We start from the raw sequence: 25,003 nt of genomic DNA on the forward strand, positions 1-25,003 counted from the left end.
GAGAACACAGCTCTGAACTGGTAAAAGTTTTCGAAAGTTATGGTGATCGTGGACCCTATAGCAACTCTCTTTACTATCGAGGCATCAAACAGTGGAATAGTCTGTCTGAAAAAGTAGTTAAATCATCAATCATCCAAGATATAAGAGTTTAAAGAAGATCTTGGAAAGAGGAAATGTTTTGGTATGATTGAAAATGTCACTATTGTTGCATATCTGTAATATCTTTATCTTGTAATAAAACAAACCAATGTGTGAGTGATTTATAGATGCCCATGTGCTTGCTTCGGAATCTGTAAAGCTTTACTATTACTTAGTTGGGCCCCCAGCGGTTTGTGTTAATGCGTGAAAATCCATTTTTTATTGCGTGAATGCGCGAATCTGCCCTGTTTTTTGCGTGAACGCGTGAATTTTTCCTTCTCATCCAAATTTGTGCAAATTTCCCCTATCTTTGACAATTACCCTGATTTTTTCCGAAAATTTCCCCGATTTCCCTAGTCTAGCATGCTAGACGACTTAACTCAGTAAAAAATAGGAAGTAGAAAACTTGACAGGAGCATCAATATAGTCGTCTAGAATATTTTGTGCTCAACAAACTTTTCATAAAAATTCTCTTTTTTCATGTTTTTGGATAACATTTTCAGGGGGTCTTGTTGGTTTGTTTTGTTTTGTTTTTTTTTTCTTTCGCTTAGAAATTCTCATTGGCTAAAATTTTTATTTGTTTATATATTTTGTTGTATATGATTGTTTTCTCACCCCGCAGAAATCTGCGGGTCCTGCTGGAACTCCCGTAAGCTACGGAAACCACCTTAGCCCAGTCGTTTATTTTAACCATATCCCGACATAAAAATTTCCCGCTTTCAACAAAAACGTTATAAACGACTGGATTCCCAGTCTACGATTTCCCAAAAAATCGGGTTTGCATGAATTTGAGAAAAACTTGCGTGAATGCGTGTATTTTTGGTCCGCTGGGGGCCTCTTAGTTTGACCTGGTAATCAAACCTTTTAACCTAATCCATCGTCAAATAGGAGATCTACCTGGTTTAAGTGCCAGTTCTACAGACAGGATGTGATGTACACACATTCCCGTTAGCACTTAGCCCCTTCAAGCTCCCTACCTGCTAAGAAATTCTCAACGGTTTATTGATGCTACAGGGGTGTAAAAATAAAAACGACGATTATTTAGTTTTGCTTGATGACACCGATGGTTTCTTTGTAGCTGCCTGCTACGTAAGCGAACTAGATGAAGCGAATCTGTAATGAACTAGATTACCCTTGTGGGTCAAGCGAACAAAGAAAAGGTGGTCTAGAGAGTTAAAACCATTGGAATCTCTTCCACTTTCAATCAGTATTTCAGAGCATGACTTCTAGCCTTCGGCTTATATTTCATTGCTATTGCTTTATACTCTACATTACATCCTACATAACACATTACTCAGTAAAATTTCAGACTTTTTAGTATTGAGCGAAAAGAATGTTCAGCTCGAAAAATCCTTTTCCGGGGTGTCCACTCACTCAAGGCTTTAAGGTTTCTCGGGGCTCCATTTGATTTTGACTGGTAGTACAATACTCTTGAACGAGGTGTGTATAAAAGATTATTTCGTAGTATTCTCGAGATTACGAGAGAAACTAGAGAAGCAAGCACGCAATTTATTTGGAAATATTGCTTGTATAGAAAGAGACTTCGGGAAAACACAAATCGAACCACAAGACAAAATGCTCTTTTTCAAGGTTTTCAAGGAATTCCTTTAGATCATGTACACTTTTCAAGGTTGTTTGGTCTATTTTGAAGTTTCGTCATAAGCTTTTCAAGGTTTTCAAGGTCCTGTAGTCACTCTCTTTTCAATAATTTGAAGCAAATGTCAAACTTTTGGTGGTGATGATGACATCATTTTAACACCTTTTGTACTTTTACTCACATTGAGTACATTTTATGCCTTTTTTGTAAGCAAAAAAGTTGTTCAGCATGAAAAACCCTTTCCAACGGTATATAATATGTTCATGTTCAGAGACATCAAAATTTCAAAAAAATACAAAATCCGCCATTTTGAAATTTCCACCATTATGGAAAATGCCCAAGGTGTGAAAAGTGTCACTCGATGGTTTTCACTCCTAAGGACCTAATGAACACATTTCAATCAAAAAATTTCATGTGTACGCAAATTTTGGGTTCCCTAAAATTAAGCCTGAAATTCCCCTGGACCATTAGGCAGAAATTCGTTCAAAAACATAGCTTTTTGGTCAAAAAGCATCAACAGAGGAGATCAATTTTTGATTTTTTTCATCATTTTACATAATGGAGAATAACTTTTAGAGATACGAAGGCATTCGGTTTCCAAACTAAAGGGAATAGTTTGTAAAAGTCAAATTTTGGTTAAAAACGGCTAAAATCGATTTTTGTCAAAAAACACCAAAGAAGGAGAGCAAAAAGCCAAATAATAATTGTTTTTTGACAGCAGTTTTCGGTTTTTTGTCGTGGTAAGATATAGTTCTTCAGTCAAAACCATTAAAGGGGTCATTTGTACCGGATTTCAGTTGTCAGCAGACTTGTTTTAGCAGTATATTTTTGTAAAAACGCTGATTTTTGCAAAAAACCTCCAAGAAGGAGTGCAAAAAATGTTTTTTTCAAAAATTTTGAATTTTTTGCTAAAAGGCAATTCTATTGGTAGCAATTTTCAAAAAAAATTAAATTCTAAAAACCTTTACTTTGCTGACAGTCAGCATTTTTCTAAAACAGGTAAAATCGAAAAAACACCACGGAGGAGTGCAAACTCCAGCCTTGTTTTCAAAATCGTCCAGGAAAGACTTTTTAAGACCTGGGTTTCCATAATCAGCATAAAATTTCCGTTCCAACGGTATATAACAACCCCATTCTTTTTTAGGGTTAAGCAAAAATGCCATTTTTGGATTCTGCTCCCCGACTAATATAGCTCCCTCTCTTTTACAATAAAAGTGAGTTTTTAAAGAGAACGCGTTTTTTAAAGAGGAATGACACGAGCATCTGTACTGACGTCATTTACTCCAAAAGACGAACAGAAATTTTTTAAACAAAATCTGTACTGATAAATAGGGCTAGAAATTTATTCGTTTTTTTTTAAGATTTCTTTACGTTTCTTCGATCCTATACTTTCTCATTCTTTCTAGCTACAAGATTAGTAAGTGCTTGACCTTTTGTGATAATTTAAGTTTGATGAGGCAACCGTTAATGATAGATTTGTATATGAGGAAAAAGCTTCGGCTCTTGCGCAGAGCTTATTTCTTATAAAACGTTAAATTCATTCTGACTCATGACCGTAAAACTCTCAGTAACGTTGATACTCGTCCCGTTATATAGGGGCTTCTCTACCCAGTGAGATTTTCTCCGCTGGCCACCTCAGTGGAAAATGTGTCCACGAATAGTCCTCATCCCGATTGAGTAAATCGCTAATTCCACTTAGATTTTGTGGCTGAAAATGATTCCATTGAGAAAAAAAGAATTAACATAATCCCATTTAAAAGTCTCTTATTTTGACTTTTACTTTTACTGTATGAGATTCAAAAGTTCCCTAGAAGATTCTCCTTCCTTTACTTCTCCTAGAATTAAAAAAAATATATTTTAAACCAATTGCTTTCAGACTTCAAATTCCACCCACTTGATAGAGCTAGCCTTTAGAAAAACCCACTTGTAAACTACTGGTAAAAACAAGTTATGAACTTTAGATAGAGGGCGCACAACGTCAATTAGCGTTAACTCACTAAAGTTCACTTGTCATGAAATAGGAATTATTTAAAAACATTAATCTTCATATCTCTTTTCCTTCGTGTTTCATAACTATAACTTTACTTACGGCCTCATCACATGGAAAGAAGTCCAAAACTTACTAAGCTTACTGGGAACACAAAGATTCTTTCACATACCTAGATATTGTGGTTACCATTAAATTTCTATTGAAAAATTAACAAGGTTTTTGGATTCTAGTATGGTTAGACCGTATAACACATCAAGTAATGAAATATTGAAAAAAATCAGGGGTTGAAAAAAGTTTTGATCAGTTCTGATACAGCTCTTTTCTACTACAAAGTCGTTTAAAAAGTATTCTTTCTGGAGCAAATGACGTCACACGAAAGAGAGATTAGAAGAAATTTGAAACAAAAAGGGGGTCTTTTAAACACCAGTTTTTGCGTCTAAAAGAGTATGTGTTTATGAAAGATAAATCGATGTTTAGACATTGAATTTGAGATTTTCGTGAATTCTATGATGTTAAGATTAGTTTTCAGGGGAAAAACATATACCCTAAAAATCACTTAAGGTGGGAGTCTACCCAAAAATAAAAAATCATCGAAAAAATTGCCGAATTCTGGTTTTTGGGTGTTTTGAGATCCTTAGGTCTTTCTGAACATCTCCTGAAAATTTCAGAGCTATGTCTTTATCATTCAGGCCGCAGTGAGCATTTTTATCCTGCTGGGTGCTTGAAAAATCGCCCTAGCAACGGAAAAAATCCCGTTGCTAAGGACTTATTTCTTCAATCTCGGCCGAAACATAGCAATGTGATACGCCAAAAGAAAGCTCTTTTTACGCCCTTTTCGAGCGTCAAAATATTATTTTCCGTGGCATTACGTAATCCTTAAAATTAAAGATGGTAGCTTCAGAAGTGTAACACATCAAAATAAGCTGAAAAGCAAGCTGTATGCACGATTCTGCAGATTTCTTGGCAAGTTTTAGATCAAAACTTAATCCCTTTGATGGAAATGATTTATTTAAATGAAGAATGGACTTCACAGAAGCTATAAAGTTGCTGTACATTGGTTATGTTGCTGGATTTCTGCGGAAAACATTTAAGAAGTTGCTTAAGTTGTCGGCATTTTGTTTTAAGCATAGACAGTGTGCTTTTGGTGGCTCACATAACGCTTTGTAGTGGATTTTAATGTAACTGAGATATTTCCAAGCACAGCATGATGTAACAGAGATGGAAATGTGCATTATAATGAACTGGACCTAACTTCTGGAGACACACATTCTCATCTGACACCCGCCATTCATAACCGCCTAGGCGGCTGCCACCGAAGGAACCTTCGGTGAAGCCAGCTCATTGTCAATTCAAGTCTATGTGAATAAAAATATGCACTAGAAAGTTTCCATGCCTACAGAGAGTCATGCTGGACTTTCAATGAACATTTTGTCACACTTATGTGGCTGTTTTCACCCAAATTTGATGTTATCGCAAGATTACCGCAAAGCACAAGTTTGCTATGTTTACATAACTTTAGCGCAACATGTTTTTGTTGATTTTTGGATAATTTATCAATTTTTGTGAAATGTTTTACTTTAACTTATGAAACCTGACTAGTTTGATAAGTATTCAGTGAAGAAATTTTTTGAAAAGAGCTTTCCAGCTTAAAATGATACCCATTTTTTGTCTTTTTCTTTGATTTTCTCAAAAACGCGTTTCCGGGGGTTCGCAAACACCTTGTCAGAAAAATCTCAGAACTGGAAAGTGCTAGAAACTTTTTTTTTTTCACTCATTCTGTAATTTTTCCGAATACTGAACTTTAAAAAAAATAAATAACTTTGTAGGTCAACTCAGTGTTTCAGAAAACCTGACACAAGCAAAATATAGCATTTTACCCCCTGGCTGATTTTACCCCCGTCTGTGGTTATTTTTAAAATTTTAGAAACCTAAATAGTTGATTATCATTTCCTAGAAATTTCATCAAAAAATAGTAAGCAGTTGTTGAGTTATTCCAATATATTTAATTTTTTGACTTTTTAAATCTTTGGGTAGACTCCCACCTTAACTTCCCCTTTAAACCTCGAAAAGAATTCAGATGTTGCCCCTTGAACTAATTTTAGGCTATTTTCGGGGACTCTTTAGAGTGACTTTTTATAGGTTATAAAATAGAAAACCTTATGGTATTTTATATACTATAAGATTTTCTATTTGATATTTTCAATTATTATTTGATTAATTACATGTGAATTATGGGTGTTCTATTTTTCATTTCCAATCTTTTCATTTTCCAAGAATTACGCCTGGTCTATTTTTCATTTCCAATCTTGTTTTCATTTCTGACGAAGAAAAAGATGCCGCCCACAGTGAAAAAGAACTCTCACCGTTAAGAAAATCTCTGAAAGAAATTGCTTTGCTTCCCAACTAATGAGGTGCTATCCCAGCTGGCACACAGCGTTCTTTTAACGTTTATCTAACGTTCACAACGTCCATCCATCCGTTAGATGCATGTTGAAACAACGTTGTGTGCCAGCTTGGATTTGAGTGTCCTCTGTAAAACTAAATAAAGAAAATTTTCATGTTTCGTCTTAAGTTAAGCAACAAACTTTTGAATTTGTAGATGCGATCCCTAGCGCAAATTGGATGTTCTCTTCCAGAATTGCAGAAACTACTAAACAAAACTTAACAAAATATGAACAACCATGAACAACAAATATGAAATTTAGTTGGTTCAGAAAATAAGAAGAAAAATGATCAAATTTCCTATTGGAGTCCAAGTAGTCCTTACAGTGATCTACGGCATTATTTTCATACTGGGTACAATGGGAAATGTGGCGGTCATTGCTCATTACACTCGAAAGATCATCAAAGAAAGGATCAACAGATCAAATTTGACGAAATATTTGATCGTCAATTTAGCGGTTGCCGATTTCATTGCGTCATTCACTATACCAATTGTTATGATTCACGAGTCATGGTCCTTATACGATTGGCATTTGGGGGAAGTTTCGTGCAAATTGTTACCACCTTTGTACATAATTTCGTTGGCTTGTTCAATTTGGACCATGTTGGCCATTGCTTTAGCTCGTTACAGGTAAGTGAACATATAAGTGAGTCTAAGGCGACCCGAAGGCTTCTCTTTCGACAGCAATCCACCTAAAGCTAGTGAGGGGACACTCTTTCTCCCTGGATGGCTCCATTTAAACTTGATCCTTCTTTTTAATTCTGAGCATTAAGCACAGAGGCATCAAGTACCATTTTGGAAATGATCTAGCCAGGGATTGAACCCATAGTGTGCAGAGGGGTCCAAAAATACAGCCCCCAATAAAGCAAAAAAGGTTTAGCACCCCCTCCCCCTTTGCACTACGATTCGCTAAGTGAAGAGGAACTTTTTTCTTAATCAAATCTGCAGATTTTCAAATTTTGTTGTCGGGATTTTAAAAGTGAGATTTATTTTCTAGAGCCATTAGATATCCTTTCAAGAGAACTAAACCATCGAAAACTATCATCTTATTAATCATCAGTGGTATATGGGTCTTCACAAGCCTCGCTTTGTTCCCATATGCTCATACTTTGCGGTTTGACGTAAAGGCTGTCGATCAATGTGCATCATACTTGAGCGAGAAACGTTACTTCAAATATTTCCTAGTTTTCTACATTGTTACCATTTTCGTGCCGACGTTAACTATCGCTTTCTTATATACGTGCTGTTACATCACAATCAAAGAAAGTACAACCAGGTTGAAATCCCTAGGTGAGCCAAAAATCCAGAAACAACGCTTAAATCGAGACAGCCGAAGAAACAGACTTTTCATCGCGATTGTTGGAGTTTTCACATTGTTGACATCTCCTTACTGGCTTTTCTTACTGGTTTATACCTATATCAATGCGTACCGTTCTGATTTGATGGATCATCCGATTATTTATTTTGGTTCAAGGTACGGGTTATTCACGTTAGCAACCTTTAACTCAGTTGTTAACCCCTTTATTTACGCCAAAATCGGAAGATAATTGATTGAAACTATATTAATGATTATCGAGTATATATAAACATCTAAGTGACAACAACTTCTGGATTCGTTTGTTTTTTTTAAATAGTTGTCTTTGACAAATTTATTATTATTCAAACAATAAGATGACCATGGTCATGACGTTGCACTTGGTCAAATTGTAAGTCCAGATTTGGAATTTTAACTTGAAACCCACAAATTTCCCATAATTGTAATTTTGTTTCTTTCCAGCCAGGCAGGTCTTCAAATTAAAAAAATGTGATAGAGCTTTTCAAACTGATCAAAAATTCGGAATCAGTACCCAATTAAAATCATCTAGTGTTCAGTTTTATACAATTTGCAGTAATAATCACTCGGTTAACACATCCAATCACTCAAGCTACACGTTTTTTTTTATTAGAACCCAGTTTATAAGAACATTGAGGCTGAAATTAGTCGAAAAATTAAGAACATCGTAAGAACACGCCCAGCCTCAGTTTGGAAAAAAAAGACAAGAAACTACAATTTTTCTCTCTTTTCAAGCAGTTTTAATCAAATTTAAGGATGGATTTTATAAAATCGAGAGTCAGATAGATATTGTTCAAAGTTTACCAATTTTAAGTGCTCTTTATTTTGCATGATTGTGTCGATTTAGTTTTTTCGGAAAAATTAAGAACGCATTTAAGAACATTTTAGGCTGCAAATCTCTAAAAAAACAAGCACATCCAGGCTTAGCCAAATTTCAGGTGTTCTAATAAAAAAAACGTGTATGAGAGTAGAGAGATATGGATGGTTCTAATTCATGGGATGGTTCTAATTCAATGCCGAAAGTGAGTGACACTACAGAAAGTGAGTGACACTACAGAAAGTGAGTGACACTCCAGAAAGTGAGTGACTCTACGTCATTTTCCCTATCGGAAACACCTGAAAACACCGGAATTTGACCAATGAATGTTACTAAAATTTTAACACATGGGTTCAAATTCAACACCTCCAGCACTACCTAAAGTGAGTGACACTACAGAATAAGTTCTAAGTGGTAAATAATTTTCTATAAAGGCCTTTTTAGTCTAATCATTCATAATTCATAAAAACTGAGTACATTGTTGACAATAACAACGTGTAAAAGATTTGATATATAGGTAATTTTATCAGCAAAAATAGCGAAATAGAAACAGTTCTAATGTTAAAAAAATAACCTTAATAAGTCTTATTTTTAATTGTAAAAGATGAATTTGGAAACGTCCTCAAGGCATTTGATTGAAAATTCTTTAAGCGTTTATTAAGCTTGGACATTTTTTGAGGTAAGCAACACTGCTGCAAGTGTAAAAATCGAGTCAGGTATAAACAACTCGAGGTGTTAAAATAAAATTGCCTGATTTCTAAGCAAATCAAAATGAAATTCTCAAAATGGAAGAACAAACGAACATTAAATTTTGATGTTGAAAACGTTACTTTGATAAAAACAAAGAAGAATTTTTCATCATAACTCAACGACCCAGTGGACAACATTTGAAGTCCAAAGAAAATTCGTGAAGGAGGCTCGGAGGAGTATCCAGAGTCAATTATATTACTATTGTCCTAGCCACTGGAAACAAAGTGTTCGTAGAAGATGGTTTTTTCGAACTTCACGAAAGTTGTTAATAAAAGGGAATAAAAGATATGTAAATATTTAGGATTTTAGAATTGTTTAAATGAATGTAAAGATGCTCATTATTATACAAACGAATGTATTTAAGTTAATTTCTCAATAAACGAAAGAGTAAAGAATCTTATTGCAAGACTGTATGTTTTATGCTAGAACTAGTTGAAACTCAAAACTATAATCCAGAAACCCTATGTGACGCTACTTTCAGCTAAATTCGTAGAGACAATAAAAAAGAATTAAGAAAACAAAAATATTTATTGCTTGATGGTAATAAATTATTTCTAGCTTACAAAAACAATGTTATCATTTACAAGGATCAAATCTTATTCTTTCATTGCATCATTTGGAATTTGTCGATTAATTAGAAAGCGACGTTTTTCAACAGCGAAATCCAGTGCTTCTTCAAAGTCCATATCTTGCTCCTCTCTAACCCTTTCTAAAGTTTCCATCACAGATTTATGTGTTTTATCCTTTTTCATTGCTCGAAGAAAAAGGATCTTGTATTTATAAATCTCATGAATTGATAAGTCAGTCTCTTGACATTCGTTCAACATGCTCTCCCAAATATTAAATGTTTCTTCAACACCTTGAGATTCTTCACTATCACTGGACATGGACTCGCTGTCTGTAAAGTCCTCATCAGACTCTTCTTCTTCTTCTTCTTCAGATTCTTCAGGGTGGGCCTTTGCAACATGTCGATTGTAATTGCTTTTATTGGAAAAGGTCTTTTCGCAATCGTCACATTCATACATCGTGTTTCTCCCGTTGATTTTAAACTCATTTAAAGAAGAAGCACCTTTGCTTATGAATTTATATGCAAAACACAAGAGTAATCCAATATCGGGTTTCTCTTTAGGAGCCTGGTTTCTCTCTAAGATCTTTGTTTCTTCTAGATTACCTAGTCTTTATTGGTCCACGTTCGTTTCTTGGTCCGGAACTAGCTTGAGAAATATAGTCTTACTTGATCCTCTTTTGGGACTCAGTAGTCCTATACCTAGTCCTTGTTAGTCCCTTTTTTTAGACCAACCAATTCTTATTGGTGGCTGCAAAGTAATCCCTTTTTGTGTCAACATATAGTCCCTTTTAGACTTCTATTGCGACTACCCGATTCCTGTTTCAGACTACTTAGTTTTGATAAATCCTTTTCGGAATTGGCTAATTCCTGTTTTGGATACCCAATTTAAGCTTCAGGAGTATCTAATCGTCTTTTGTATCTACATAGCTCTAGTTTAATTATCCTTAGGATTACCAGGAATACCTAATCCTTCTTTGAAACTAACCAATCCTTATTTAGGATTGTCTAATCCCTCTTTGGGACTAACTAATCCTCATTTGGGATTGCCTAATCCCTCTTTGGGACTAACTAATCCTAATTTGGGATTACCTAATCCCTCTTTGGCACCAACTAATCCTCATTTGGGATTACCTAATTCCTCTTTGGGATCAACTAATCCTCATTTGGGGACTAGCTTGGGAAATTTAGTCTTACATGATCCTCTTTTTTGGGACTAAGTAGTTCTGTACCTAGTCCTTGTTAGTCCCTTTTTTGAGACCAACCAATTCTTGTTGATGGCTGCGAAGTATTATTTGTGTCAACATAGATCCTTTTCGGAATTGGCTAATTCATGTTTTGGATACCCAATTTAAGCTTCAAGAGTACTTAATCCTCTTTTGTGTCTACATAGTTCTAATTATCCTTAGGATTACCGAGATTACATAATCTTTCTTTGGGAATAACTAATCCTCATTTGGGATTGCCTAATCCCTCTTTGTGACTAACTGATCCTTTTTTTGGGATTACCTAATCCCTCTTTGGGACCAACTAGTCCTCATTTGTGATTATCTAATCCCTCTTTGGAGCTAAGTTATCGATGTTTGGGACTGCGTGATTCTTTAATCACTAGTTGGATTCTTTCTTCCAATTCATATCAAAGACTTATGGTATGTTGTTGTTGTTGTTTTCTTTTCTTTTTTCTTTTTTTTTTACTCGTACGCGTGCGTTTTTTGTTTGGTGTGGGATTTGGTTATTTCGTTAGTTACACCCGGGCCCCGTCAGAAGTGCAGTGAAGGTTAACTTTAGGGATGCTATAAATCCGATCAACTTTGACGTTTATCACTTTGTGATAAACATCTTTGCAGATTGAAAGTAAAAAAAAAAGAAAAAAGAAAAGAAAACAACAACAACAACATACCATAAGTCTTTGATATGAATTGGAAGAAAGAATCCAACTAGTGATTAAAGAATCACGCAGTCCCAAACATCGATAAGTTAGCTCCAAAGAGGGATTAGATAATCACAAATGAGGACTAGTTGGTCCCAAAGAGGGATTAGGTAATCCCAAAAAAAGGATCAGTTAGTCACAAAGAGGGATTAGGCAATCCCAAATGAGGATTAGTTATTCCCAAAGAAAGATTATGTAATCTCGGTAATCCTAAGGATAATTAGAACTATGTAGACACAAAAGAGGATTAAGTACTCTTGAAGCTTAAATTGGGTATCCAAAACATGAATTAGCCAATTCCGAAAAGGATCTATGTTGACACAAATAATACTTCGCAGCCATCAACAAGAATTGGTTGGTCTCAAAAAAGGGACTAACAAGGACTAGGTACAGAACTACTTAGTCCCAAAAAAGAGGATCATGTAAGACTAAATTTCCCAAGCTAGTCCCCAAATGAGGATTAGTTGATCCCAAAGAGGAATTAGGTAATCCCAAATGAGGATTAGTTGGTGCCAAAGAGGGATTAGGTAATCCCAAATTAGGATTAGTTAGTCCCAAAGAGGGATTAGGCAATCCCAAATGAGGATTAGTTAGTCCCAAAGAGGGATTAGACAATCCTAAATAAGGATTGGTTAGTTTCAAAGAAGGATTAGGTATTCCTGGTAATCCTAAGGATAATTAAACTAGAGCTATGTAGATACAAAAGACGATTAGATACTCCTGAAGCTTAAATTGGGTATCCAAAATAGGAATTAGCCAATTCCGAAAAGGATTTATCAAAACTAAGTAGTCCGAAACAGGAATCGGGTAGTCGCAATAGAAGTCTAAAAGGGAGTATATGTTGACACAAAAAGGGATTACTTTGCAGCCACCAATAAGAATTGGTTGGTCTAAAAAAAGGGACTAACAAGGACTAGGTATAGGACTACTGAGTCCCAAAAGAGGATCAAGTAAGACTATATTTCTCAAGCTAGTCCCGGACCAAGAAACGAACGTGGACCAATAAAGACTAGGTAATCTAGAAGAAACAAAGATCTTAGAGAGAAACCAGGCTCCTAAAGAGAAACCCGATATTGGATTACTCTTGTGTTTTGCATATAAATTCATAAGCAAAGGTGCTTCTTCTTTAAATGAGTTTAAAATCAACGGGAGAAACACGATGTATGAATGTGACGATTGCGAAAAGACCTTTTCCAATAAAAGCAATTACAATCGACATGTTGCAAAGGCCCACCCTGAAGAATCTGAAGAAGAAGAAGAAGAAGAGTCTGATGAGGACTTTACAGACAGCGAGTCCATGTCCAGTGATAGTGAAGAATCTCAAGGTGTTGAAGAAACATTTAATATTTGGGAGAGCATGTTGAACGAATGTCAAGAGACTGACTTATCAATTCATGAGATTTATAAATACAAGATCCTTTTTCTTCGAGCAATGAAAAAGGATAAAACACATAAATCTGTGATGGAAACTTTAGAAAGGGTTAGAGAGGAGCAAGATATGGACTTTGAAGAAGCACTGGATTTCGCTGTTGAAAAACATCGCTTTCTAATTAATCGACAAATTCCAAATGATGCAATGAAAGAATAAGATTTGATCCTTGTAAATGATAACATTGTTTTTGTAAGCTAGAAATAATTTATTACCATCAAGCAATAAATATTTTTGTTTTCTTAATTCTTTTTTATTGTCTCTACGAATTTAGCTGAAAGTAGCGTCACATAGGGTTTCTGGATTATAGTTTTGAGTTTCAACTAGTTCTAGCATAAAACATACAGTCTTGCAATAAGATTCTTTACTCTTTCGTTTATTGAGAAATTAACTTAAATACATTCGTTTGTATAATAATGAGCATCTTTACATTCATTTAAACAATTCTAAAATCCTAAATATTTACATATCTTTTATTCCCTTTTATTAACAACTTTCGTGAAGTTCGAAAAAACCATCTTCTACGAACACTTTGTTTCCAGTGGCTAGGACAATAGTAATATAATTGACTCTGGATACTCCTCCGAGCCTCCTTCACGAATTTTCTTTGGACTTCAAATGTTGTCCACTGGGTCGTTGAGTTATGATGAAAAATTCTTCTTTGTTTTTATCAAAGTAACGTTTTCAACATCAAAATTTAATGTTCGTTTGTTCTTCCATTTTGAGAATTTCATTTTGATTTGCTTAGAAATCAGGCAATTTTATTTTAACACCTCGAGTTGTTTATACCTGACTCGATTTTTACACTTGCAGCAGTGTTGCTTACCTCAAAAAATGTCCAAGCTTAATAAACGCTTAAAGAATTTTCAATCAAATGCCTTGAGGACGTTTCCAAATTCATCTTTTACAATTAAAAATAAGACTTATTAAGGTTATTTTTTTAACATTAGAACTGTTTCTATTTCGCTATTTTTGCTGATAAAATTACCTATATATCAAATCTTTTACACGTTGTTATTGTCAACAATGTACTCAGTTTTTATGAATTATGAATGATTAGACTAAAAAGGCCTTTATAGAAAATTATTTACCACTTAGAACTTATTCTGTAGTGTCACTCACTTTAGGTAGTGCTGGAGGTGTTGAATTTGAACCCATGTGTTAAAATTTTAGTAACATTCATTGGTCAAATTCCGGTGTTTTCAGGTGTTTCCGATAGGGAAAATGACGTAGAGTCACTCACTTTCTGGAGTGTCACTCACTTTCTGTAGTGTCACTCACTTTCTGTAGTGTCACTCACTTTCGGCATTGAATTAGAACCATCCCATGAATTAGAACCATCCATATCTCTCTACTTATGAGAAGATAAAGTTTTCACTTTAGTCAGACACAATTTTAGTTGATGTTTCAATAATTCAATTCAATCATTCAAATTGTAACTTTTTGCACGGAACCTCACTTTCAATATACAGACTACACGTTTTTTATATGAAAAAACTATATAAGAACATAAGGCTTCGAGGGACAAATTGTTAAGAACAAGTTAAGAAAATTCTTAAAGGCTTTGTAGACCCACCCAATTCCTTAGGGAAATAGACGAAAATACTCAAAAAGAACTAGGAACATTTCTAGGCTTAAAACTAAAAAATTCAAAAAAAATTTAATAAATATATTTGTATTTTTCAATTAACCAACAACGAGCAATTATTTTATTTTTTGACAATATATTTCGATCTATTGATCATCTTCAGGTCTAAAATTCAATAAAAACAAGATTATAAAAATCTCCGATAAAAAAATGTATATGTTCACATGTCTACAGTAAAAACAATCATACGCTTACAAAAAAAGTGAGAAATGAAAATGCTACTGCAAACAAAAAATATAATATGTAATAAAATTTTTGCTACTAAGGAAAATCCCATGTGACAACAAACAATAAAAGAATAAAAAACTACAATTAAAACTTGACTACTAATGTACGGCTTCTGTACTCGTCTTTTGTATTCAGTTGAGGCTTTAATTGATTAATAACAAGTGATACTTTTATGGACCTACCTGGCTTATGCATTTAACACATATATAATTGATAATTATGTGAGTGACTATTAAACAATCATTCAGAACACAAATAGTGACGATCCAGGACGATCTATTAAAATTAGTCGTTTGTTTCTTATAAAAAAACGTTTAGAAACCAAAATTTCATGCTCTTGAACTATTCTTTCATATTCAAGATTTTGTGAGCAAAGAAAACATCTATCTCATCAAAAAATTGAGTAATTTGGCTAAGAACATTGATGTATGCTTATTAATAGTGATTCTTATAGTTTTTTTGAGCCAACACAATTTTTTTGAAAAAATCTGCTTGAGTCACCTTTTACCTATGATGGTACCCTTAGGTGCCGTGGTATAGTGATAGTCGACCTTGGCTTCTGTGCAGGAGGCCAGGGTTCGATTCCCACTCACGGCAGTTCACTTGGCAAGTGAACGTTCCTTCGCCCGGGTCAACCCATGCCATGTGAGGGGAATTGGGTAGTCAGTTCAAGGTGCTGACGGGACGCTCATCAGTAAGCGTCTATAGTTGCGAAAATAGGCCTCTAAAGCCTCCTGCAACTCAACCAAATAGAAAAAAAAAAAAAAAACCCTACTTTCATGCAAAAAATCAGAAAAAGTTAATGATCCAATTTTAATGATCCGTTTTTTAGCCGTATTTTGGCCCAAATTTGCCCCCCGATTTTTTTTTCGAAAGTCAGGCTCCGTCACATTCGAGGGTTTATAGTTATGCATCTTTGTGCAATAAATCATAAAGAATTTAAGAGCCAATCTCGAGAAAAGCTAATAACGAACGAACAAACAGACGAACGGACAAAGGTTAATTTATAGGACCTCCACCCCACCGGGGTAGGTCCAAAAAGTGCCTCTAGTGTCATTAAATGGCTTGCCGAACGAGAACTACCTTTCAAAATAGCTACGTCATCCATTGTTAATGAGTGCTGGCATGACGTCATGTTAATGGTAACGGGTGCGTTTTTCCTACCGTGCTCCTTAATTCGGATGATAAGATGTCGCCGTGTTTGGCCGACCTAGCACGAATTACATCGTGGACAGGTAATTTTATAAACTACACCAATTTTTAAGGATTTTTCCACGGAGGACTTCAATGATGGTAGCACTGTTTTTAACTTTTTCAAAGTAAATATCACACGACAAGGGGCTTTCAACTTTCCAAGGTTATGTTTCAATTCCTCAGATAATTTTCCCCTGTATTCACGAAAAACATTTTCGGGTCATCTTCTTCATCTTCATTTTCTTCCACCACAGGAGGTTCTTCTTTTTCAAACAATTTGTTTAAAGTATCTCGTATGATAGAATCAACTAGCGGTTCAGGATATTGATTTCTGTTAAGGATTACTTTAGCACGCTCTAAACCCTCATGGAATGTTTTGTAAGAGCTACACGCTCTGAAAATACGATGAATCATTCCAATAACAACAGATTTTTTATACTTTAATGGAGCAAGGGCGTGAAAATTCATTGGTAAACCAGTATCTGTGTCTTTTGTATGCCAATACGACTCTAAATTATTCTCTGAGCGGGTATCATATCAAGAAATGGGATTGTACAGCAGTTTGTTTCCATTTCTACGGTAAACTTTAGCGACGGATGTAGCGAATTTATCTCTTCAAGTTTCTGGTCGATAGCGTTCTTATTTATGTCTCGTAGTATATCGTCCATATATCGAGTGTAAAGTAACGCATCATTACTTACTGCTGTGTCGAAGGTACTCATCCAAGCGTTGGCTAACATTGGGGCTGGTGGACTACCCATTGCTAACCCATCAATTTGTCTGAATAGACCATCATTTGTTGACATTATGACATTCTTGCTACAAACATTTAGCAGTTTCGTAAACGTGTTCTTATTAATAGGTGGTTTTTTTAGCATACCGTCGTAGAGCAAATTTGCGCAAACTTCAATGGCTTCGTCGACTGGAACATTCGTATATAATGAGACGACATCAAAACTGACCATCTCTTCGTCATCTTCCAGGACAATATCAGCTAACTGGTCAGCAATTTCTTTTGTAGATGAGTTGATTTTGCATTCTGGAACAGTAGATAACCAGTCAGCCATTTGTTTTGCAATGTTGAAGTAGGGTGATCCTGGCATAGATAATACTGGTCGAATTGGTATACCGTTCTTATGTATTTTTGCCAGTCCGTATAATCGTGGAGGTTGACTTCCTATCGGCTTTAGTTTTAGAAAGAGAGCGTCACTAATTTCATTATCTCTTTTGGGGCAAACTCAATATGTCCATTATTTTCTGGTCGTAAGTGGTGATCTTCATATAATATAGATCTTCAAATATATTTGTCATCATTTTTTAACAACCACATTACAAACGGTGTCAATAGACGATATCGGCTTTCCGAATTCTCCCCGAATGATTACCCATGATGCATTGCGCAAAAAAATTCACGGACAACATTGACTTACTGAACTTTTTTGCGTAATGCATCATGGGTAATCATTCGGGGAGAATTCCGTTAAGCCGATATCGTCTATTAATTCTGTACATAACAACTGTTACATTTCATTATTGAAGTAATTCACTGAGTCTTTTACTATTAGGCCGTGTGTATGTATAATGTATAATTCCAAACCTTTATTTTCCTATTGGATTTTGGGAAAATCACACCAAAATCGCTTAATAATGGCCCCCTATCTGATCGATTTTCACCCCGAGTACCATCACCCCTGCTCTATGCGGTAGTTTTTTGGCCATAAGAACTTTCGCCAGACCTAATTCGCGAGTTCCCTCTTAAAAAAGTCTGAAAATTTTATCGATCCAATCACATGCGGTTGTAGCCAGTGCCTTCCCACAAACCAAATTTTTTTATATGTTTATTTCGTTCCGGAAAGATTTCCCTTTAAAAATATTGATTTCCTGAATTTATATCTTGTTGAAATCAATACAATACATTCGATTCCACGGCAAAAAGCAACAGACGTTAAATTACGATAAAAAAGCGGTTTTCGTCTAACAGGCTAATGCGGTTGCGTCTCACGAAAGATACTACGGAACCGAAGGGTCGCCCCCCCCCAATAACATTAGAGGTTTAAATTTGTTCATATGAAATGTCATTTTGCCTTGTTTTTGTTTTCCCCTGTCCTACCATTTCCTTCACATTCAAAATCTATTGATTGTTCGGTCCGGTTCCACTGTTCCACTGTTCCCGCACGTTTACAATCAAACAAAAAAGAGTAATGGAATCGCTAACTAACCTGTCGTTTTCATCATCCGGTAATTGATAATGATCTTCCTGTATATCCGCATCTGCTTCTAAATGGAAGTGATCTTGAACAGGGATTCTTGGTCGCTCTCCTTCTTCGTTGACATTCTGATCAAGAGGAGGAGGGTCATCTCCCTCCTCCGCCTCGTTGTTTTCTACTGGCTCTCCATCTTCGTTGTTTTGTTGAGGTAATTGTGGTACACCTGCATCTCCTCCCCACAGCTTCAAATAGAAGAGGGTAACAACAATGATTAATATCATAACGTACAGTCCCTCCCCTCCACAGAATGTATGTCTCCAGAAAATTGAAGATAAACAGGTGGGTCAGCCAAGGTCTAGGTCCCCCTAAAGATTTAGGTCCTTCACGAAATATTGAAAGTTTTTTAAGCAGCCCCCAGTCCTATACCTAGTATAAAATATTTTTTGATTTAATATCGTTTTTAAGAAAATCACATTTCTATTCCATTGACTATAATGGTTAATTCAAGATGGTAGACACAAGTGAAAACAAACAGAATCAATAGACTGTAAAATGAAAGGTTTTTGGATAAAAATGTGGCGATATAAAGAAAAATTATAGAAGAAATAGTCAGCCGCCATTGAATTTCCAGCCCCCCCCTAACATATCAGGTCCCCCCAAATATTTGGCCGTATTTTAGCTCCCAGTTTTCGTTTGCAAGTTTTTGGGTGTAACCCCCCCCCCAATGTCAGAGGGTTGACGCTATGAAATATGTCACTTATTTTGATCAAAATACACCCAAGTTGTAACATAGTACCAAAAGGAAGTACTAAATTCTTTTTTATTGAGGGGTTTTAACTGACGTGAAAAAAACTTAAAATAAAAATGCAGTTGTTCTCAACAGAAGCATTGCTGTCTAACTAAAAATAACTGGATATAAAAAAATTGATAAAAGGAGGTTGTAAATAGACTTAATAGACAGACTTACAATATTGCAAAAGAAAAGAAAATTGATCGGTATAATCTTTATTCAAAACAAGCGAAACAAGTTACTGCCAGTTTTGACAGTGTCATTATATGTGTTATGACTAAAACATGCTCTCTTAAATAACTCGTCTATGTGGGCCAGTCAGCCTTCATATTTCAGAACTCTTCCGTCCCTCCACTCTAATCAACAGGTATCCTTTTTTTAGACGAGAACTATAAAAATTTTGAGAATGACGACAGGATATTCAGAGAGAGTGCAGTGAACGGAAATGACTATTGCCGTTAAATATACGGCGTTTGTTAATGTCATTAATTTTTTTGGTTGCAACTTGCAAATCAAGGAGGCTCTGGATCACTTCGCAACTTTTATGCATAAACATTTACGGCTTGTTTTTGTCACTCTCAATACAGGATAGATAAAACTCACTTGATTTTGAAAGAAATTGACAACCATGGCGTCAAACTGTGGGTGTGGTCCTCCTTCTGCTTCCACCAACCATTCAGGACCACCGTGAACGAGTATCTGTTCTCGTAACCATAGCAATAGGATGAATCCACCGACGGAGGAAGCCACCACCACAATACCAAACAAACAATCTGTGAACGCATTTTCACTGAAATTGAAATTTTCGAATAAAGGTTTATAAAATTTTATCGGTCTGTCAAAACATTTGAGAATATGAAAGAGGCATAAAAATGTGTAAAATAAAATTGAAAATGACCAATTTATATCTCCTTTTTTATTTCATTTTATCATGGAATGGAATCGACGCTGTCAAGCATTGAATTGTAAAGTTTTTAACTTCAAACCTCTGGTGTAAATCAGATTCCTTATTGCCAAGTGGATTAATTAATAACGCGATGATTATATTTCGCTAGTTTCGCAAGTTTTTCCGAAATTCGCGAAAGATGCTCCTCGCGTAAAATTCAAAACCACAAATAAAAGCACAAAGGAAAAATGAAAGAAACTAGGTCAAAAACAGGCTGATTCGCGAAATTTAATCATCCAGAAAATATTTATTTTCTATGCTCGTGAAAGTAAGTCCCATGAAAATATCTGCTAGCGAGAATTAATCCACAACCTATGAAGGTAATTTGTTTAATCAAAACAAAAAGAAAGCAGCACTTACAAGGAGAGCATATCCATTGGCAACGTCAGAAGTGAATGTAGTGAACCAGAAAATAAACATTTATAGATACGATCTGATGAGAAGAAGAAGAAACAAAACAAAGTCAAACAAAGATTTCATAGAGATTCGGCAGGTATCTACCCTCAACAACATACGAAGGAGACCTCAGTCTGCCTTTAAGGTATCAAAGATTAAAAATCATCAACAGTTTCCATACCACATACTCAATAAATTTGATTCCCGAAAACGCACCCTACATACATAGTCAATATATTTGATCTTAAGACCCAACTGGAGTAGGCAGAGTTTAACATCCAGTATATATGCAATCCGCTTAACCTTTTTTTCCTAATGTACTCCCAAGGCAAGGCACCAAATCAATCAAAGAAATTTGTTAAAATTTTAGAACGCCATGCAAGGCACTAAGACTGGGTTTTAAATGGTATTGATCCTGATTGATTGAAAATTTTCAGACTAAAATTAGCAAATACTTATCAAAAAAAGTATAAGGAGAAATGAGCAAACCACCTACATGCAGTCAATGGCACTACACCAAGCCAAGCAACTACAACCAATGTGTAATGTAACCAGAACCTTAGTGCTCTTAAAATGTTCTTGCCAAGACCATGCAAGAGCTCTTGTGGCGGTATGGAAGGAGGCATATCAGCTGCATATACTATGAAAATAAATAGTAAATAATTATCATAATAGTTGATAATAATTGATTGAGTTCAAAACATGATGCTGTTCAAAACATGATGCTGTTCCCCAATGTGCTTCCAGTGTAGACTGGATAGCTCAGTCAATAGAGCAAGTTGCACTAGGAATGTGAAAGTTATGAGTTTGAAACTCACTTCAGTCCTCACTTAAAAGGTCAATGCTCACATATAAAAGTGTGGGCTCTAAGTGGTAAGTTCTTGATAATGGCCAAAGTTCGTAAAAATCAAACCAGCAAAATTTAACCCGCTTAAGGTACGTCTGGATATGAATAAAATATATGATTTTTCTCAGCTCAAGTGAGCTCCAGTTACAAATGGTTCCCTTTCGTTGAGTTAATCCAATCTTTTAGAAGACTGCCACCCATTTAAGGAGCGATGGCCAAGTGGTCAAAGGCGTCAGCGTCTCAAACCAGGGATTTTTGGTTCGAATCCCCGCTCCTTCCAATGTTCTGTTCAGTTCATAGATAGCCGAGCCGGCTAGCCGTGGACCGCATGAGGACAATCAAAAGACTGTCTAAAAGTCCTAGATTAGTACTGGGCTATCCACGTAAAATATTGACTCTATCTATTTTACCCATCTAAGTTATACCGGGACAAAAAGTTTGAGTTATGGACAAAGAGTACATTTATTAGCAATAACACGCCTTCAAATTTCATACCTGGCTTGAAAATGAATTTGTGATTGCACAGCTCACAGTATCTAAAAGTAAAAAAGTGTGAAAATCTGAATTATATAGAATGTAGCATTCTGGCACAGCATGCATGTATTGGGCTATTCCAGAAAAAAGTCTGTACCCCCTATATGTTGAGAAGGTGTGACGTCCAGGGTGGTCTGGAAAATAAAAAACCAGGGTGGTCTGGTTTTTTGAATGACAAAATCCAGGGTGGTCAGTAAAATCAGGTTGAAAATCCAGGGTGGTGAAAAATATAAAAAAAATATATAATAAAATAAAATACAATGAAAGTATAAAAAATACAGAAAATTAAAAACCTTACTCTTTTTTACTATGGGTTAACCATTGCACCAAACTAAAGAAACAAAACAGAAAAAAAGATTTATAACATTTTCCCTGTTTTATGGAAAATTTCCATAAAAATTGTGCAAAATGACCATCTTTTTTTGTCAACTACATTTTTTGAAAATCTTAATTTCAGGGCACCAACACAAGAGAGGGAGAGAGAACAAGTGTTGAAAATACTAAATAAAATAAAGATGAAACATAAAAAAGGACTAATATTTTTATAATTATACGTTGTTTTTTTTCTCCATTTTTTTTAATCTTTCTAAATATGTAAATCAAACCAATCAAACCAATCAAACATTCTGTCAAGAAATGAGAAGATACTGACCATTCCTGGTGGATATACTTGATACTTCCAGTGCATACACAAGGATAGTGAAGAGGTCGATCTTGAGTTGCTTCCATACGACATACTCGACAGATGTCCACTGAAAAGGTCAATTTTGAAATTTTTTTAATCACACGGAATTGAATAAGTATCTAATGTTTCCCTCGTCTAATTTTGTCACCTTTCAGTTTCATCACAATTATTCAACATGAAAGTTAAGGTAGAGAGTCTATCACCATATTTCCCTAACATCCTGCCTGAAAGTGCTTGAGATTCACAGTCCATTGCGGTGAAAGTCTGTGATCCAAACCTTCACACTACCAATCAGAAGAATGTTAGTGAGATACAGTGATAGCCTTATCCCGATGGTGAGTGAATGTATACCGAGTTTATCGTTCTACACCTGCAATTTGACCATTACTTTTTTTTTATTCATCATGACGTCATGATTAACAAAAGGTCTACATAATTAAGACTAAAGTAGTGTCCATACTGACTGCAGGAACTGTATCATCACACAATTTAAAGTTCTAGCAGCTAGACTCAGGGGGGGGGTCCATTAAAATATAAGCGTATATATGCAGTGGCCAACTGCCAGAACTGTAAAATTTCGAATTTGAGTTCTGACTGCTCTAACCATAACCACTGCAAATATTTAAGCCACAAATTAAAGCCTGAAAATTCTGTAAAACCGAAGAAAAACCAAGCCTTGATATCGGAAATTATCGAGAAGAGCCCCCCTCCCCCCTAAGTGCGTACGTACTACCGTGAAGTCGGGTAACTTGCATCAGTGGAGGCTAACATGCATAGCCCTCAAATGACTGACCAATCAAAGCAGCAAAATTTCAAAACAAATGAACTGCGCAGCTCCGCTCGCGACTCTACTCTACCATTTTTGTTTTGATTTAACTTTGTATTTTAAGGACCAGTAGACGGCCCCCTTATAAACGTATTCCTTATAAGAAAAGTGTAACAAAAGCAGTTCAGTTTGTGAAAATTTACTTTAATGAAGCTAATAGCATTCATTTAAATATTGAAACCTTTGATTAATGAAAAAGAAAAGGTTAGCAAAAGTCTACCATGTCACACTTGACTAGAACCCAACATGGCAACACTCTTTCTTTATGGGGTTTTTATTGACCTGTTTACCACTCGTTGAAACACAGTTTGAACCTTTTCTATCAATTTCAGCTGATAAAAAGGGTGTCGGAATAATTAGAGGAGGGATGTCGACATTAGACCAAGTTACATAGCCTGGGAATCCAAGCGTTAAACTTTTTTCACAGTCTAGTTTATGATATTTTTGCTGCTGGTTTAACGCTTGGCGCAGGTAACTCGCCTGCAGGGAGATTTTTCCCTGCAATGCAAGTTCGGCCTGATTGGCCAGCTTTCGGCGTATTACTTAGCAGTACTTTTGCGCGCATTTTGATAATTTCGATGCGCACGCATAATTTATGGAAAAAGCTGACTCTGCAGAAAAAAAGGAAAACAAATGAAAATGAAAACATAGATTCATTTCGAAACAAAATGGCTGTTGGCTGGAAGTCTAAATACATATGTGGCTGATGTTTTGATGTGGTTTTTAGTAGTTTTGAAAGTCTTTAGAGCTTGTGAAAGAGTTTTTATGGTAAGTTGATTATGTGTGTTTACATGGGTTTCCAAAGTTCAGAAAGTCTGTCAACAAGGGTTCACACAAAGATTGTTTATAACATTCTGTATCAGACTAATCTACCTGCACCAAGCTCCATAATTTTAGAAGTTTGTGAGGTGAGGTATTTTTTGTTTTTTCCAAAATTATGAGCTTGGATTCCCAGGCTACAAGTTACGGTACAATTTAGTGATTGATTGGTAACTTTGGTATGTATTTGTTTATGTTTGATTTTATATTTCGAAGACCAGCGTACAGCTTATGTTGAAATAACAAGGCGCATGTCGATATTATTGGACGATTCTACCCTTATACAATACGGCTAGTAAGAATTACGTTCCTATCAGGGGTGATCTCTTTACCTAACCTGGTAGTAAATACATTATTCAAATCAATTCATTTCTAGCTAGCTGTGGTTTGTTCTAAAAAAAAAAAAGGTTAAAAAGTAAAATCAGATTACCATCCCCATCAGCTTGGGAAGAACTTCCATTGTCTAAATCCAAGTCAAAATTAAGATCCATGGTAGACGAATAAAGGGATAACAATCACACCAAAAAGTTGCAAAATGTGGATTATTTGTGTCAAAAAAAATTGCCTGTCGTGTCCGCCATCTTGTTTTCACTGTACATATTTTGATCGTTTATTTTGACTCTTTTATGCCGGTGGCACCTGGCTCTAATCTTCGACCCTTAGCTTTTGACCTGCCTTATTTTTATTTATGGCCTCCCCAGCGGCTTGCGTGAATGCGTGAATGGGCATTTTCGGTTGCGTGAATGCGTGAAAATTGGAAAAAAAATGCATGAATGCGTGAATTGAAAAAACTTGCGTGAACGTGAAAATTCATTTTTTGATTGCGTGAATGCGTAAATCTGGGCTATTTTGTGCGTGAATACGTGAATTTTCCCTTTTTTCCACCGATCA

At 35.5% G+C, this 25,003-nt stretch overlaps 1 protein-coding gene across 1 annotated transcript in view; it reads right to left on the reverse strand.

Annotated features, from left to right (window-relative positions):
* LOC136821669 (E3 ubiquitin-protein ligase MARCHF6-like) overlaps positions 1–24,734 on the reverse strand; it is a 48,964-nt gene extending 24,230 nt beyond the window's left edge. Inside the window, exons 1-8 of the mRNA XM_067077882.1 lie at positions 24,543–24,734; positions 22,435–22,534; positions 22,081–22,113; positions 21,744–21,784; positions 20,898–21,041; positions 20,366–20,438; positions 19,663–19,849; positions 18,282–18,511 (exon numbers count right to left, since the gene is read on the reverse strand). Coding sequence (XP_066933983.1) covers positions 18,282–18,511; positions 19,663–19,849; positions 20,366–20,438; positions 20,898–21,041; positions 21,744–21,784; positions 22,081–22,113; positions 22,435–22,534; positions 24,543–24,603 — 869 coding nt within the window. The 5' untranslated portion in view covers positions 24,604–24,734. The remainder of the gene's footprint in view (positions 1–18,281; positions 18,512–19,662; positions 19,850–20,365; positions 20,439–20,897; positions 21,042–21,743; positions 21,785–22,080; positions 22,114–22,434; positions 22,535–24,542) is intronic.
* Between the last annotated feature and the right edge of the window lie 269 nt (positions 24,735–25,003).

The sequence above is a fragment of the Clytia hemisphaerica genome, unplaced genomic scaffold (assembly GCF_902728285.1).
Source record: "Clytia hemisphaerica strain Z4C2 unplaced genomic scaffold, Clytia hemisphaerica genome assembly, whole genome shotgun sequence".
NCBI lineage: Eukaryota > Metazoa > Cnidaria > Hydrozoa > Leptothecata > Clytiidae > Clytia > Clytia hemisphaerica.